General features: G+C 36.9%; 1 protein-coding gene across 1 annotated transcript in view; it reads right to left on the bottom strand.

The window, feature by feature from the left end:
* The window catches only part of LOC139690324 (anoctamin-6-like), a 42,323-nt gene that overhangs the window by 16,301 nt on the left and 7,760 nt on the right, over positions 1 to 18,262 (bottom strand). The window contains exons 3-6 of the mRNA XM_071587716.1: positions 4,543 to 5,107; positions 3,856 to 3,927; positions 924 to 1,016; positions 212 to 435 (exon numbers count right to left, since the gene is read on the bottom strand). Of these exons, the coding sequence (XP_071443817.1) occupies positions 212 to 435; positions 924 to 1,016; positions 3,856 to 3,927; positions 4,543 to 5,107 (954 nt within the window). The remainder of the gene's footprint in view (positions 1 to 211; positions 436 to 923; positions 1,017 to 3,855; positions 3,928 to 4,542; positions 5,108 to 18,262) is intronic.

Below are 18,262 nucleotides of genomic sequence, written 5' to 3'. Positions count from 1 at the left end.
CTCTTTGGTCTTCCAATTGTTTTCAATGGAATATTTCAATTATATCTTTTGCTATGACCCAATCTTAAATAAAGACCTTGAGGTTAAATAAACAACCTGTATAGAACTCAACTTAGAATGGCAAAATAACAATAATAGCAATGAGAATGCAGGATATTCTCTAATAGGTGATCCTAATTTTATGATTTTACTAATCTCAGACACCACTTACACTGGTTCTTTATCAGGTGTTGCTAGTTGTATAAGACCGTAGAAAAAGCAGACTACACCCATGACAGCAGCAGGTATTAATGATTTGGTATAAAGGCCAAGCCATGCAAAGTATAAGGCAACTTCATCTCCAAAGTACTCTCGGATTTCATCAAGTGGTTGCTTTTTCCGCCACATCCCCGGGCGTGCCCATATACGCTTTAGGCGACACCTCATTCCAGGAGACTACAGATCAAAATCAATTAAGTAATGAAAGTGAAGGGAAAAGAAAGGCCAAAGAATCATGTTATAGCAATCGGTATTCAGCAGGAAACTGAAATGAACAATAGCATATTCTTTTAACTTGTTAAACAGAGGCCTAATACTTAGGCCACTTGAATCACTAACTAAAGGATGTTAATGATTTTGAAGGAAGTTCAATGATTTTCTGCATGTAGTCAAATATTTCCTTCATGCTTTTGAATTAAATTAAACTTTGAATGTACTTCAGTTATAAAATTCAGCAAATTGCACAAAAGAAAATTTTACAAAGTGAAAAGCAAGCATGATATACTCAGTTTAAAAGGAAAAATCTAACTGCATTAGATTATTTTGCTGATAAAATTGAAGATGGATGATTGCATTTTAATTGAAAACTCAATCAAAGAGGGATTGTAAGATAAATGTAATAGTGAAATATAACAGAGAAAGCTTAAATCGTTTCCATCACTTACTGATGTGATTGAATCATCACCCTTGTAATCTCCATCATGCAGAGGATAAGCATCGTGATATGTGCCATTGGCTAGAAGGGAATATATTCCAACCTAAGGAGGGGAAATGAATTTTGAACAAGGTTTATGTCATCAAGTCAGTACAAAATGGTACCAATATTATTATTAAAGTTGATCACACCGTCATAATTTGACATGAGAATAAGGATCACTTATTTATGTTATTCATTTAATTAGATTAAATAATGAATTTAAAACTATAATATGCATAGTTAAAATGGCATAGTTATTAACATGTAGAGCTTAGTTTAACTGGTATTTGCATGTTTCAAAAGGTTGAATCAGTCAGTGAGGGGATTGTAGACAGCACTGAATAAACGTACATGGTGGAAAATGCTAACTAAGTTTCCCTCACTATGCTATTGCATTCCAAGTATAGAGAGATATGATTTCACAGTCACATATTGTTATGAATGGTTTACCACCATAACGGGACCATGACCATGAATGGGACCATAACATACAATGAAACAAATATTATCTTGCGAAAATAGAGTGTCTATACCTATGAGTCAGCCTTGATGAGTCAGTTTTTAAGCTCTCCAATAAATTAACCATACTGCAAAAGTTGATTTTAAAACCATCATGTAACAGCAAAAATGTATGCCTTTAAGTGAGATTCCAACACCCAATCTTACTTTTCCAATGAACCCACACAATGCCAGGCAAATCAACTTTTTCTATTAACTATGTACAACCAGTTTCCATGCAAATTTTTTCATACAAATCACAAAATTTTTTATCAATTTTTCCAATGAAAACTCAAAACCCTATAACTAACTTTAGCTAATTTATGAAGTTCATAATTTCACCTCTAAAAATTGCTCCCAGACAACATCCATGTTGAATTACTATGTCTTTTGAAACACCACGTGAAGTGACTTTTGGCAGGTAATGAAAAGTTTGAAAGCAAGATCTTTCTCCACTTATCTCTTAAAATGTATGGAAACTAATATTATCATCAATTACCAGAGTTGACCAGAATTTAGGCAAATAGTAAATGTTGCACAATGCAATCAACATTCTAATAATAATCTTCCATTATCTAAAATGCATATTTAGATGATTTTCTGAGTGTTTTAACTTACGCTGAGATAAAATGAGCACAACAACAAAGCCCTCAGAGCTGCTATATGTATATAAAAAAGCATATCGACCGCGAGTAGTAAATATATGCATTTGGAACAGGAATTAGTCAGGGGAAGTGAGGGAAGTTAAAGATAAGGATGGCCTAATCTCCATGTAATGAATGAAAGACTACATATTGCTAATTATTTACAGAAGGAATTGTGTTAATGTTACCCTGTGGATCTGCATCCATCATTTCATTTGTCATTATTCTGGGAAAACAATACACAGAATTTTTTCTTAACAATATAAATGTATTAATTTTGGTCTCTCTTATACATCTAAAATAAAATATATAAGTACTTTATTTGAATGCTTATATCCACATGAGATAAAAAATTTATCTGTCTGGGTTCCTCTACAATGAATAATGTAAAATATTAGCACTCTTTATATGAGATATCCCTTAATAATAGAACTAGGTATAACTGACATAAGTTCTTTTCTAAAAATGTATATTCCTACATAAAACATCCATTAAGTCAACTGATTTTACAAAGGCAACAAGTCAATTGCATAAGGCTGGATGTAATTTATTTTGCAAGCATTATAAATATGTAATTTCAGATAAATAATGACATTCTTCAATTAATTTTTTAAGTTGTAGTTCTCTGTATGATGTGACCCAAATAACTCAGACAAATTTGCAAAAGCACTCATGAATATGTAATTAATGCATAATAATTTCAAAAATAAAGTTAAGAATTTTTTATTTATCACCTTTTAGAGAGGTTATAATAATATTACTATATCAATAAATGTCATTTGATTAAACTGCATGACAATGAAACAATTTAAACTTATAATGGGTGCTACAATCATATTATAAAAGCAAAAAGACTAAAAAATGAGTGAACAATTAACAATATACAGATATATTAAACCAAGAACAGCATTCTTTTCAAAGTATACAGCCCCAAGACAGCCCACCGAAAGCTGAATCCATTCATTTGTTCTTTCTATTCTATTTGTTCCAATAGGCACTTCTTTCACTGAAGGGGGAATAAATGCAGCTGCATTAGAATAAATGGGTAGTTTTTAAGACATAACCTACTTGCATTACTGCATAAATCATCACTATTGTACTCATCAAACAATGAACCCATTTTTAAATGTGTTATTGCATAGATTAATTTATTCCAAGTCATATAACTTTTGCCAAAGTATGCTTCTCAGACATAAATTTTATTCAAAAGAGCCATTATGGAATTTTCCAGATAAAAATAAAAAAAATCTATCGAGAACTTTACTTCAATGTTAACGTGAACAGGTGAAAAAATCTAATCTTAATTTGTTTAACTCTCTTGGATGTAATTTTTTGGAATGTATCTCCAACATTATATTGGGACTTATAGTTGCTACTACATACAGAATAACTTTTATTTATCTAGAATTCATAAACTCTAATGAAATTTGATTTCATATTGAAAAGAACATGGCTGACAGATGACATTAGCAAGGATAGCCCAAAGGAATACGTATGCTTATAAACATGTATATGGTTTATGACTTAGGTAAAAATTAATAAATTAGGAAGCTGAAATACAAACTGCACAGCACTGCCAGCAAGGCTAGATGAACTATTTAACCCAAAGCAATATGATACATTTTACGAAAAGGAAAGTTGAAATGTATACTCAATACCATAATTCTGCAATCGCATACCCAATGTGCAATGCCAGATGTGCTAAAAAAGCATATATATGAAGGGGTTATAAGATGGAGATGATATTTTGTTGCTCACTTGTCGGCGATTTGAAACAAATGCTTCACTCAAGATTCGAATGCTGCGTTGAGTCCATGGGGAGTGAGAAACCTGAGCAGCATGTAAAAACATCAACACAAACTCTCTTAAAAATCAGTACGAAGACATTACATATCTTTTTAACAAAATTCATCATGAAACAAAGAGACCGATGTCCTTGTATAATTAATTAAACAATAATTAAAGTTAATATCATATTGAACTCTATAGCTTACAAAAATCAGGTTGAGAGAACTAGTTTCAGCCTCTAAGGCAAGGTGTCTAGAAGATTTGAACCTGACTGAGAGCTTTTACCATGGTCATTCAAGAGCACTCATGTTACTAAAATTATAAATTTTAAATCTAACTGACTCTTGAAAGTCTTTGTTGGGGTCCACAAATGTGTTTGAAAACACATTTGTGAACCCCTGACAGGACTTAGAATTTTAATGGGTGAAACTGCTTGTATTCACGTTTGAAACCAAATTTCACTTTCCATTCAAAGTTTTTTTGTCAATAATTACATCCTTTTAAAATTTTTGGGAAAATCTCACATGGTATAATTCGTGGCAATATTAGTTACACAAATGGGTGTTATGAATTAAAGAGAGTAAATAAATTAAGAGCTTATCATCATTTGAGTTAAAGTAATGTGAAAATTAAATCCTTGTTTATTTAGATCCTCACCTCACTGTCTTTCTCACCAAAAGTGCTCCTTCTTAAGATGTACCAAACCACTTGTGCTCTCTCAGAGGATGTGAAGAAGTCCTCCTTATCTTTACTAGGAATATCAAAAATCTGCTCCAGATTGGCGCGGAACTCAGTCTTGAAATGGGGACCAGTTGGGCGGTGGGAGTGGCGAAGGTTTAGGTGTCCCCTCCTTTTCCTCACTGACTGCTGCCTTTGGTTACTTGCTAAGACATCCCCACCCTCTTTTTCCATTAGACGAGGCTTCAGGGGTTTGCGAAACTCCAGTATCTCTGCATAAACACACATGACCTCATAAGGTACCCGTATCTTGAGGAAGGAGGGGTTGCTTGGGGAATAAAGTGAAGGCTGACGCTCAAGCTCCAGGCCCTCAGCTTCAAGGTTCTCCTCAAAGATCTTCCTCCGCCTCACCTTCATGGATTCAACTGTTTCATGGTGGTGGTCACGCTGGTCATAGTAGGTCAGCACAAAGTCCACTCGGCTCATGGTGCCAGTGCCCTCCGTGACCCCCCCATTTAGAATCTCCTCGGCAGCTGTGTAATTCCTATGAATATCAGCCAAAAGAAACAATTTGGGAATGAATAAGAGATCTCCAAATTTTACAAAACTTTTGGGTGGTTGATATATCCAACAATACAGAGCATTTACCATCACAGAGTAGTCAATATTTCAAGCTCAGCACAAGTTTCTGCCTCCTCCCCACGTGATTTGACAGTAAACCAACTAGAGTCAAAAGGTTTTTGGGAAACAAAGAGTGTTTTGAAATTAATTCAAGGTACTCATTTTATCAAAGGTAGGTTTTTGGACATGCTTTGACTGCTACTTCCACTACTTACTCCTTCTATTTACTTCTACATATCATGAGAAATTTCCCTTTGAAATACAGTTGATTTCAGGGCAACCTCAAAAATTATATAAAATAATTAAGGCCACAGAATGTGATAAAATCACAGTCAATGTAAAATTCAAGGTAAATTCACTTTTTTATTTTTCTTGTTAGGAGTGACAAAAATATACATTGCTGTTCAATCTGTACCCATCCAATACCTACCTTATAAATGGTGAATGAGCTAAAATATTTCTTATACAATCACTTTTTCCAAAAATTAAATAACTTTTTCCTCTATTCATTCTCTGAAAATCCTACTAGATATGCCATTAGTGCTATTTGCCTTCTAATAAAGTTTTCCTATGCAGAAAAAAATTAAGAAAACATCTTGTATAATTTTTCTATACATGGGTTAAATCTTCAAAGAAATTAAGATGAGTTCATCATTGTTTTGGACTTGGTGTTAATCTATTCTGTCTTGGTGTCATGGTAGTGGGAGAAGGGGGGAAGTATTGACATATGCAAGCTGCCTTGGTTGAGCTTCCTGCTTTTCCCTCAGTTTCTGACTTCTGTTTGCTAATAATTCGGACTCCATCCATATAGTTCACATTCACTCACTCATCATCTTTTCCCCTTGTGATTGAGACAATATGAACAATTCCAACCATCCAAAAATGAAACAGTAGTAGGGCTATTAGAATGAATTTAAGTCACATTCACAGCCAGGGTCATTTCACACCTTCACTTAATTCAAATCAGTTGGAGAAAATTCGTCATAAATTATGTATATTCTTAAGATAAAAATGAATGTTACCTAACTTTAAAATGCATTAACTTCTCTAAAAGTCGGAGTGCAAACAATGGCTAACTCATGCCATCCTGGTAACTATAAAAATCCTTCACCATAAAAATGCATCTGCATCTTCAGCATTGATTGTTCGCCAGTTTCTGGCAAAACATTCTGTTACCATCCTTGATCATCCTCCTTATTCACCAGATCTTGCCCCCTGCAACTTTTTTCTATTCCCAAAATGCAAAAATGTGAAGAGGGGACATCAATTGGAAAATGTGGAAACAATAAAGCAAGAAACAACGAGAAAACTAAAAGCCTAACTGCCGAGGCAGGCCTTGTAGGTTATCAAACCAAAGATGGGTTTGTAGCAACTCTCCAAGCTACCTGTTGTCTGCCAATCATTTCATTCCTTCACAGTTCTTTGCACTGATTTATTCCATCACTTGCTACTCACAACCACGTCATTAATTCTATAATAATGACCCCACATAGTCTATTCAATTATGGTAAACAATGAATACCAATATGGAATGATGATAAATTGTCATAATACACACACTTACCCCCATGTACAATGCCATCGATAACAAAAACTCTGCCCCCACTCTTCAAATGTTGCACTAATAAATCCAGTAAAAAGAGATCACTGACACTAAGGCAAACCATTGGAGTCGAGTCACAATGTCTGTGATTAAAATCTTACTACAGGGAAAACTTACCTCATCAATTGTGATAACAAAAAGTGTCTATTTCACAATTATTCATATATGAACTACATGCATTCCATATTATTGTTGAAAGTATTAGCTCTCACTTGGCAATAGAGATGATTAAATGAATTATTAGAATAGACCATATATATCATATGGTTTCATTGTTCACAGTTATGTTGTCACAAATATTGCATAACTAAATAAACTTTATTCACACCGGTAAAAATGGCTGTTGGCCAAAAATAACACACATTCTACTGGTAGAGAAAAAATCAACCTGGATCAGTAATCAACCAAGAATTTCTTTGGGATTAGGTATCTTTAAAACAGTGATACACAGGCTTCATATTAGCCTAGAGTGAAACGTTAAAAATCATTACTTAGCAAACATTTAGCTCAATCCAGATTTTTTCTCTAATAAAGGTTAAATAGCTAGCTATTTAAACAGTTTTGATTCCAAGTTTAGATGGGAACACAGTCAGAGGGAATAAGTGGATCTGCTTAAAAATTTTGGTTTCATTAGATGAATTCCTCAGAAATACCAGTATTCAAAAAAGCAATCAATCAACACTGACAAATGGCGGATAAGGTCACCTTTCACTAAACCTGGCACAGTGCAAAATTTGCCGTTTACCACTACATCCTAGTATACGAGGTCTGTCCAAAAAGTATCGTGAATTTTTTTTTTGCGGGCGACGTATATTTGATTTTTGATTTTTTTGTGGCGTTATGTTTGGTACTTATGTCTCCTCCTTATGCCGAAACGTTCGGCTATTTTGAATGTTCTGTTAATTTTTGGCAACTGTTTTGCTGGGACGTTGTTTTGGCTTGTCTTTGATTTTTGCCTGTTCCAAAAAATGGATCAATTAATCTGTATCAAATTTTGTGCGAAAAACGAAATTAAGAGCGCGGACGCATTCCAAATGTTGACTCTGGCATATGGAGAAGACACCTTGAACCGAAGCAACGTTAATCGGTGGTACACAATGTTCTCCGAGGGCCGAGAAGATGTGAAGGACGAAGAACGTGCTGGACGCCCGAGCACGTCAACAACAGACGAAAACATTGATGAAGTGAAGAAAATTGTACTGGCCAATCGTCGAATCACCGTTAGAGAAGTTGCTGAGGACCTAAACATATCGATTGGCTCGTGCCATTCGACTTTCACCAATGATTTGCGCATGACACGGGTCGCCGTGCAATTCGTACCAAAATTGCTCAGTTTTGACCAAAAACAGCAACGAAGTAACATTGCTAATGAGGTGCTGGACTCTGTCCTCGACGACCCAAATTTGCTCCAGAGGGTCATAACTGGTGACGAATCATGGGTTTATGGTTATGACGTGGAAACTAAAGCTCAATCATCCCAATGGAAGCTGCAGCACGAGCCAAGACCGAAAAAAGCACACCAAATTCGGTCAAATGTGAAAGTTTTGCTTAGAGTTTTCTTCGATTGCAGTGGAGTGGTGCATCATGAGACGGTAGAACGGTAAATAAGGAATGTTACCTGCAAGTTATGCACAATTTGCGCGAAGCAATCCGCCACAAAGACCCGGATTTGTGGAAGAACAAAAATTGGCTTTTGTACCTATAAAACACCCCTGCTCACACATCGTTACTTGTGCGTGAATGTTTGGCGAAAAACAAAATACCAATGATGCCGCAGCCACCGTTTTTCTTGTTCCCAAAACTGAAGAGGCCCATGAAAGGACGGCGCTACGATAGACGAGATAAAGACTGCATCGAAGGAGGAGCTGAACAAGATCACAAAAAATGATTTTTTGAAGTGCGTCGAGGATTGGAAAAAACGTTGGCACAAGGGCATAATATCTAATGGGGAATACTTTGAAGAGGACAAAATAGATATCCATGAGTAAATTAATAATTTTTGAAAAAACACAAAAGTCGTGGTACTTTTTGAACAGCCCTCGTACATCAAATTGCACAACTTTCAGACAGCTGGTATTTCAGAGATATAGTATTACATGGTTTGAACGTTCATATGTCTTAAATATATAGCAATATTAAAAAGCTGTTGAAATTTCGCATTTAAAACATCAAAAAGAGCAATAGTGGCAATTACATAGGGACCATCATGGGTTAAAAAATATATTAGTGAAGATTTGTTGCGAATGAAAGTAAAAGTCACGGATTGGTTTAACAGAAACTTAAATGGGATTTCACCGAACCACAGAAGTGGCAAGGCAAATTTTAAAAAAAGTATATATTAAGAGAGTTTACTTAAAACACTAGAAAAAAAATAATAAAAACCTCCAAACACTATATCACCAGATTAGATCGCCAGAACAAAATAACAGAGACTTTGTCTGAAAAGATATATTTATAAGAAGGCCATCACTCATGGATGGACATTGTTGCCACAGTGAATAAATTTGAAGAAAACTTTATCCTATTAGATCAAAGAGCAAGCATCGAAATGATTATGAATGAGACTGATATTAACAACGACAGTGTGAGAAAAATTATTCACGAAGAACTGCACATGTCAAAGGTGTCAGCACCTTGGATTCCACGACTACCGACTCTTTTCAGTAGCAAACACGAGCGGTAGTGATAGCGATGTGGTTTTGAAATTTTGTCATACCTGCCTCATTCTCGCACAATCAACTTTTTTATTCCCAGACTCAAAAAACCAATGCCGGGTCTTAGATTTGACAAAAGAAATTACGTCATTCAAGAGGTGGAACAATGCTTTTCGACGCAATCCGCCAAGTTCCACAATGACGGCCTTCGAAAGGTCAAGAAAAGCTGGGCGAAATGCATAACTTTGGATGGTGGTTATATAGAGAAGTATCTCAATTATTTTATTATTAATAATTTATTTATTTATTGTTCACAATTACCATAAAAGTTAACGGCACTCCCTCGCATTCGATCCTTTTAATTATGCAACCGTGCTGGCTTGTGTGGAAAGCGCGATTGCTGAGACTACTAGTACGAGGGTTGCTATTTATATTTTGAGCCTTGACAACACTAAGCGCTTTAGGCGTCATATGACGTTTTCACCTGAATTTTTGACCCTTCTAACGCCAACTTATGTCAAGGCATTTTGTCGTTTGATCGTAACTTGCGTTGTTTACAATCTCAAAATTTTGTTTCAGCGAAAAATGGAGTTCACCCGTGAACGCCTTTTTGCGATGATTTTTCACGACATTCAAAACAGGACTGCATCGGTCAACTTACTTCCACTTTTGGCGATGAATCCCATCCTTTGCCCCTGTGAAACGCTGATAAAACGAATTCCATCATGCCCGCCGTTCGTTCAGCGACGAAAATCATGAAGGTCGTCCAAAACCAGTTGTTGTCCCAGAAAATATTTATGCTGTCCAAGAACTGGTAAAGGAAAATCGTCATGTGACTTATCGTGAGACTGAGGAATCTTTAGGGATTAGTATGACGAGTATCAATAAAATATTGTATGAACGTTTAGCAGAGAAAAACATTTGTTCGCGTTGGATCCCGCATAATTTGACAAAAGCTCAAAAATATGCTCGTGTCAATCGGTGCAAAGAAATGCTCAACAAATACAATCGCGGTGCATCAAAAGTTGTGCGTAACATATACACAGGTGATGAATCTCGGATCCCTGCGTATGAGCCCGAAAAAAATAGCAATCCACTGTAAAGGTCTTCCAAGACGAGCCAAATCCGACAAAAGTGATTCGTGCACGAAGCACATTGAAGCATATGATCGCCTGTTTCTTCGGAATAACTGGGCATGTGGCAACCGCACCGTTAGAGTAACGTAGAACCGTGAATTCGGAATTGTACACGAGCATTTGTTCGCCAGAAGTGCTTGGTAAAATATGGAAAAAGAAGCGACAACCAAGGATCATTCTTCATCACGACAATGCAAGCGCTCTCAGATCGGCTGAAAAAACTAGTACACAATGACTTCTATTTATCCCCGTTTATCAAGAAAAAATTTCGTGGCCAACATTTTTCGGCGCCCGAAGAAGCCGTTGATGCATTCAAAAACCATATTTTGAAACTACCTCAATCAAAGTGGAAAAAGTGTTAGGAAAATAGGTTCAGGCGCATGTAAAAGTATATTGTTTATCATAGAGAATACTTAAAAAACAATAAAGCCATTCTGAACAATAAATTACTGACTTTTCATTATAAAACTGAAAATATAAATAGCAACCCTCGTATCATCTTCCATGGCTGCTTTGTCAAAAATATCATACTTACCTCACTCACTATCTAATCTTAGCATTACGTTGCTTTCTATTTTTCGGGCATTTAAAAACCTTAGTGATATCTGCCGCGTTGTCTCTCGATTCGAAGAAAGTGACATCACTGTAGCAAGATAGGTTAGACGATTCGTATTCGGCCTGCCTTCCCAGAACTTATGTGGAATTAAAAATAATCTACAATAGACAGCATACGAGTATCCTACTTTCCCACCTACTATCACTCTTGCCTCCACCATCCTTTCCCATGTCTCTGACTATTTCGTTTGCATACACACACATATACATATATATATATATATATATATATATATATATATATATATATATGCAAACGTGTGCATATATATATGCAAACGTGTATATATATATATATATATTTTCTGTCCTTCTCTCCCTTGAGAAAGGTGGCTTGGACCACCGAAAATTTAAAACCGAGTGAGTTTCCTCTCTTTTTTTGTGTGTTTCTCTGGTCCACTAGTGCTAACAGACTTTCACAAAAGCGTTATATATATAGATATATATATATATAAATAAACAAAACAAGTGTTATATATATATATATAAATATATATATATACATATATATATATATATATAAACATAAACATAAAATATACATAAATATAAATATAAAATAAAACATAAACACAGTAATCAACCCGAAGGTCGGTTTAGTAGGTGATGGTGGAGATCACAATACGGTGTGTGAAAATTCACACATCAGGGTATGGGGGCCAGTTCCTTTCCCTGTACCGGTTATGGTTTCCCAGGAAGACCTGGTACCCGAAAAATCAGTTTAGCTTGGGTGGAGCTGCAGGTGCCCTGCCCGGGAATCGAACCTCCGGTCAGCAGTCCAACACTCTACCCACTGGACTACCGCGACCCACATATATATGTAAAAAATATATATATATATATATATATATATATATATATATATATATATATATGTGGACACATATACACACACACACATATATATATATATATATATATATATATATATATATATATATATATATATATATATATATATATATATATACATTCAAACACGAAATCCCTATATATATATATACATTCAAACACGAAATCCCTATATATATATATATACATTCAAACACGAAATCCCTATATATATATATATATATATATATATATATATATATATATATATATATATATATATATATATATATATATATATATATGGTATGGCACTTCAATCCGGACAATGAAAATCATTACACATACAAGTATTGGTATCTGTCAAGAGTAACATTACTCAATGTGACCCCCTTTAGCAGCAATGACCGCCTCCAATCTTGTCCTGAATCGATCGCACGCACTCTTTAAAACAGTGCTATCCATATTCGCTAATGCTGCTACGATAGCGGTGCGTAGAGATGCGAAATTAGGGTGCCTCATCTCATTGGTAAATCTTTCGACTACGCTCCTAACATAATAGTCGAGGGGGTCCGGGCTATTCGGGGGCCAGAACTTCTTTGACCAGAACATGGCAATGTTATCTGAGAGCCAGTTTTGGACTGAATGACTCTTATGAGCTGGTACACCGTCCTGTTGAAAGACATATTGTCTTCCCGAGGCCACAATTACCACCCACAGTTTCACGACATTTTTCAAAATTTGCAGATAGACTTTTTTGTGATAGTTTGTCCCTTTTCGAAAAAATGTGGCAGCATGATATCCCCCTTTCTGGAAACTACACGTAGGACGTGAACACCAGCCGGAAATTTTGTTTAACCAACAATCGGGACTTCCTCGGGGCCGCAGGCGAGCCAGCGATCATTTCTCCGGTTGATCTTCGCGTCAACGGTGAAAATGTTTTCATCGCAAAAGAATCTGATTCTTCCCGCAGCCTCATTTTTTAGAGAACACAATAGCAGGTTGCAGCGAGCAATCTGCTTTGTTCTGGCAACCTCAGAGAGCATGTGTCGCAGCTTTACGAGTCTATAAAGCATATTTTTCAAGTTTGAAGACGCTACGTTGTTTAGCATCCATCAATAGTGAACGTTTTCAGTGAATTTGTGAAAATGGAGAAAATTGGTCATCGTTATGTGATACAATACTTTACTTTGAAAGGTCTCTGCCCAACCAATAAAAAGCTGAACTGGACTCTACTCTAAGTGTGTCTGCTCCTTCGTTCTCAACGGTAAAGTATTGGGTAGCAGAGTTTAAACGAGGCCGTACGAGCGTCTAATTGGTCGACCGAATGAGGTGATACCTCAAGATACCGTGAAAGAATCCTCAAAGTGATACTGGATGTCATCGACTGAAAGTGCGCGAGCTAGCAGACACAGCAGGCATTTAAAAAAGTGCGGTACATCGCATATTAACTGAAAATTTGGACATGAGAAAGCTTTGTGCAAGATGGGTGCCGCGTTTGCTCACACTCGAGCAAAACCGGTGTGGTGAAGATGTTTCAATTGAGTGTTTAGCAAAGTTTCGCAGCAACAAAGCAGAATTTTGCACCGTTTCATAACCATGGATGAGACACGGATCCATTACTTCACACTCGAGACAAAAAAACAATCAAAACAATGGATTCATAAGGGAGAACCGACTCCAAAGAAGACGAAGACCGTTTCATCTGCAGGCGTCGGTTTTTTGGGATGCGCGTGAGATAATTTTCATTGAATATCTTGAAAAAGGAAAACCTATCAACGGCGAGTATTATGCGAACTTACTGCACCGTTTGAGGTCGAAGGTTAGGATCCAGACGAAAGCTAGTCCGGGCAGCGTCTGTTCCTCAGTGAGGCGGCTTCAAAGGCGTCTGACCCCAGTGGAGCGGCCATTGGGTGATGGTGTCACATTAAAACACTATTGAGGAAGGCAACGGGAAATCACCTCTATTATTATTTCTAAGAATATAACGATGAACAACATATATGAGACCTGGCAACTATGGGACTCGGCCCAATCGGCTGTGTCGTGCCTGGCAGCGGGAGAGGTTTCCACGGTCGTCATCTCACGAAACCCTTAAAAAGAAAACCGACAGTTGCAGAACAGAAAACGCAGACGAAGAAGGCCAATTTAGTTAGAATGAGAACTTGGAATGTTGGACCAATGTTGAGGACAGGAAACTTAGATAATATTATGCTAGAGATGGGAAGAGGAAATATAGATATTTTAGTTTTATGCCAGGTGAGATGGAAGAAAGCGGGGTTTACCGGAGTGATAGTTATAGATTAATAAACAGCGGAGGGGACGAGGCCCAACGAGGGGTTGCTATATTATTGAATAATAAGGTGGGAAGAAACCTAGTCAACATAGAGCAAGCAACGGATAAAATATTACTAGTAGAGATAAAAGCACAGCCGACGAACTTGGTCATTGTGCAGGGATGCGTGCCGCCAAGCAATCATGAGGAGGAAGAAGTCGATAGAATATACGATCAGTGAAGAGGATACGTCATAGATCAAGTGTGTTACTGCAGGGAAACATTTGAAAGTGATAGGGGATTGGAATGCAACGGTAGGCGATGAGGTTTACGACTACGATGGGACTACGGTTTAGACTCGAGGAATGACCCCGGGGAGAAAGCAATTGAATTCTGTAGGAGACAGGGGTTATTAATCACCAAAACTTAGTTTAGACTCTACAAAAGGCGTAGGTATGCATGGAAAATGACAGGTGACTCAGAAAGGTATCAGTTTGGCTATATTAAGGTTAGACACACCTGTTTAGAGATAGCGTGATCATTGCGCTCAGTTTCCCAGGTGCGGATGCGGACTCTAACCACAATTTAGTGCTCATGAAGTGTAGCGTCCGATTCAAACAGATAAGGCAGGAGTGGCGGGTTGGGTTAGGAGATGGAATGTAGAAGCCTTAACTAGATTGACAAGGAAGGAGTATCAGCAAGCAGTTGGGAAAATCATGACTGAGGGAAAAGAGCTGAGTGATATCGAAGAAAAATGTGAATGTATCAAGAAAGGGATATCGAAAGCCACAAAAGTAACTGTAGGAACCGTAAATGGCTTGTATTTCAGTCTTCAAACCTTCAAACCTCACAGATAAAATCTTCATCATTATTAACCAATATTTTACTCTCATGTTCCTTCAACAACCGTTCATTCAATATTCAAGGCCCTCTGTATTTCATTCCCCGTCCCTCCCCAATTTCCTCTCTCCTCCTTTCCTATTTTTATTACAAGTAGCTTCTTTTACACCGAAGAAGGTGACTGGGACCACATAACAATATCAAAAGTAAGGTGCTTTTTCTTTTGTGTATTCTTTGTGTTTACGCACCACGCAACCGTTCTATTCATGCATGGACAAGGATCTTTATGCGTCAGCTGAACCATCACACTTTTCATCATTTTTTTTGTTTTAATCCAAGATGTATTTTGATTTCTGTGTGACATCACATGACATGACACGCATCACATTGGTTGCTACGTTCTGAATCAAGGAAGTTGTCTGCATTTCACGGATTTCCAAGATCAAGAAAAGGTATAACTTTTCGGGTGAAAATCTCATTAATTTAAACCCATATAGAAGAAATTCGGTACTCAACATGCTTTTACTAAATAGATTGCCCACACCAGTGATGCTCGAGAGCAGTTACTTTACATAAGCTAAGAAGCAAATAGAAACAAGCGTGACTATGATTGACCTTATGACAGAGAAACATTTATCAAATGGCATCTTCAGATCGTCACATCAGTAATAGGTATATGTATATATATATATATATATATTGGAGGATATTACAACGAAAATCTCGGCAATTTCCGAATTCCAGGTTTCAATTCAATTACCTGGATTCCCATATTTCACATAACTATTATTTATAATCATGACGCTCCCAAGTTGTCTGTATTTATCGAGGTTGCACCACCTGATTCATTCATTACGTTAACTATTCTGATGAGTCATTCATTTAGGTTTTAAGCCAAACGAATATTTATGTTCGATGATAGCACCTGAATGAGTGACGAATGCGTTCAAAGATGGCCATTATTCAACGCTTTGCGTCACGAAGATACACCGACCCATTTATCTGGAAAAAAAATTACTGGAAATAACCGGTCTCACAATGATACAAAATGAAAAGACACAAATCAAAAAAGATCCACCCACACCTGAACTTTAACACGCAATTGGTTGTTAAATTAATCACGAAGTTTTTGTGGCACCACTGCAAGCAAATCAATGAAACTCCTTTTGCTTCGAGTGGACAGAACACATCACGCCAGGACTGCCGAACTACACCAAAAGTCAACTGGAGAGACTCGAGCGATCAACGCATTTTTGCGATATAAAAGTTGAGAGAAAGAGAAGCACCAGCTTTTTTTTCTTACCATTTACTTTTTTCACTTACTTTTTCTTGCCATTTACTTCACCACTTACTTTTTCCCCAATGACCGTCAACCATTTCTTCTAAACTATCCATTCTAAAGTTTCGTTGCGGTATTCAAATTCATTTTTCTTGTCTCTCTCTCTGAAACCAATTGATTCTGGTGAAACAGTAAGAACAGCACGGTAATTTGAGCACCCCTGGGAATAAGGTCACAGTTCATGAAATACGAAGACGTGAACTTGTCTCCGAACAACCACTTACAAATTTCATTTCATTATCATAGTACTTATCCACGAGAATACCACCAATGCACTATCAGTATTGAAACTCGCAAATTAAGCATTTTTTTCAAATCAGAATTTCAAATTTTTGCGGGATTCTTCAAAATCTTCACAGGGACTTTCGACCTCCACCCACCTGTATTTCAATTCTAAAACTGCCTGTACGGACGGATGGATCGATTTAATCGATTCACGTCGAATAGCAAGCCCGCGTGGTTACGTGCATTCGATCCTTTCCCCCACTCCGTTTTTCCGCGCCTTTATTTCACTCAACCCTTTGACCCTTCCCTCGCTGAACATATCGCAAACTAGTTGGGAGTTGGTTGGACGAAAAGTGCTACAAGATTGATTCCGCGTGGTCTCCAGGCTGCCACTCACCGGTGGGGTGGCAATTCTTGCGTCAGAGATTTGAAACTAAGCAAACCGTCCCGATTTCATTTACACCAGTATTGCATAAACTTTTCCAATCAAAGTGTTGAATAACATGTTTTTTCGAGAAATCATGCTTCATTAAGAAAATTGTAGCAGATACAGAAATACCCCGTACATTTAAATATTTAATTACATTAAGAGTTACATAAGGTAACAAAGGAACATTTTTTATTAAATTTAGCAATAAAGTCATTAACACTATCAAAATTGATGAAATTATAATGTTAAATTTTGATGAAGCTTAATTTAAAAAAACAATCAACAGCGGCGGTTGCGGTTGGCATAAAAGGTAGAGGTTGTTGCAGGCAGCCCGTGGGTTTCATATCACTGCTTTGCGTCTTTGGACGCGGACCATATTATGTCCTTCGTGCGAAGTACGCTGGAGTATATTTTCGCTCTGAGCCGTCGCCCAAAGATCGGAAATTGAAATGAAATGCAATAAAACCTTTTGAACAAAACTCCTCCGAAAAATCATGGCACTACTTGCCATATGGCATAGTTATAAAATAAGGTTAGTCGAAAATGAGTGCATTAAATTCAAAACTGCATCTCTAATTCCAGTATAAAAATATTCAGGAGGGGAATGGGGAGTTTTCAGAGGTGCCGGCCATGTTATATGAATCACATGGGTACCCATGTTATATGAATCACATGGGTACCCATGTCATATCAATCACATGGGTAACTCCGAAGTGACATGGAACTTTGTGTTGATATGAACCTTTTGATAAAGAAAATTACATGCTATGAAAAAAGGCAAAGGTATCAACACTTAAATTGTTTCGGATTCGACCTTTTAAGTCAAATGGTTTCAGCGGCTTTCCTTATCGATGTATTCTGAAAAGTTGCCGAGGCTATTTAGAAAATGTGCGCGTCCTCTATTCGTAGTGCATCTGACGTCACGCTCGAGCCTCAGAAATTCCCCTTCGTTCTTCTTAAGAACCCTTTCCATAAATGGAAAGACGAGAAAGAAGCCTTTGGAAAGATTCACGACTAGGTATCATGCGGTTGCTTGTGGCGCTCAAAACATTCTTTTCAGGAACTTTGATGAAAAAAAGAACATGCCTAATCTCAATTCCCACTAAGAGAAAAAAAGAGAAATGGAAAAG

Source organism: Hetaerina americana, unplaced genomic scaffold (assembly GCF_022747635.1).
Source record: "Hetaerina americana unplaced genomic scaffold, ioHetAmer1.1.p SCAF_1, whole genome shotgun sequence".
Taxonomy (NCBI): Eukaryota; Metazoa; Arthropoda; class Insecta; order Odonata; family Calopterygidae; genus Hetaerina; species Hetaerina americana.
Note: the sequence above shows the minus strand (reverse complement) of the source record. Positions and strands in the feature narration are given on the sequence as shown.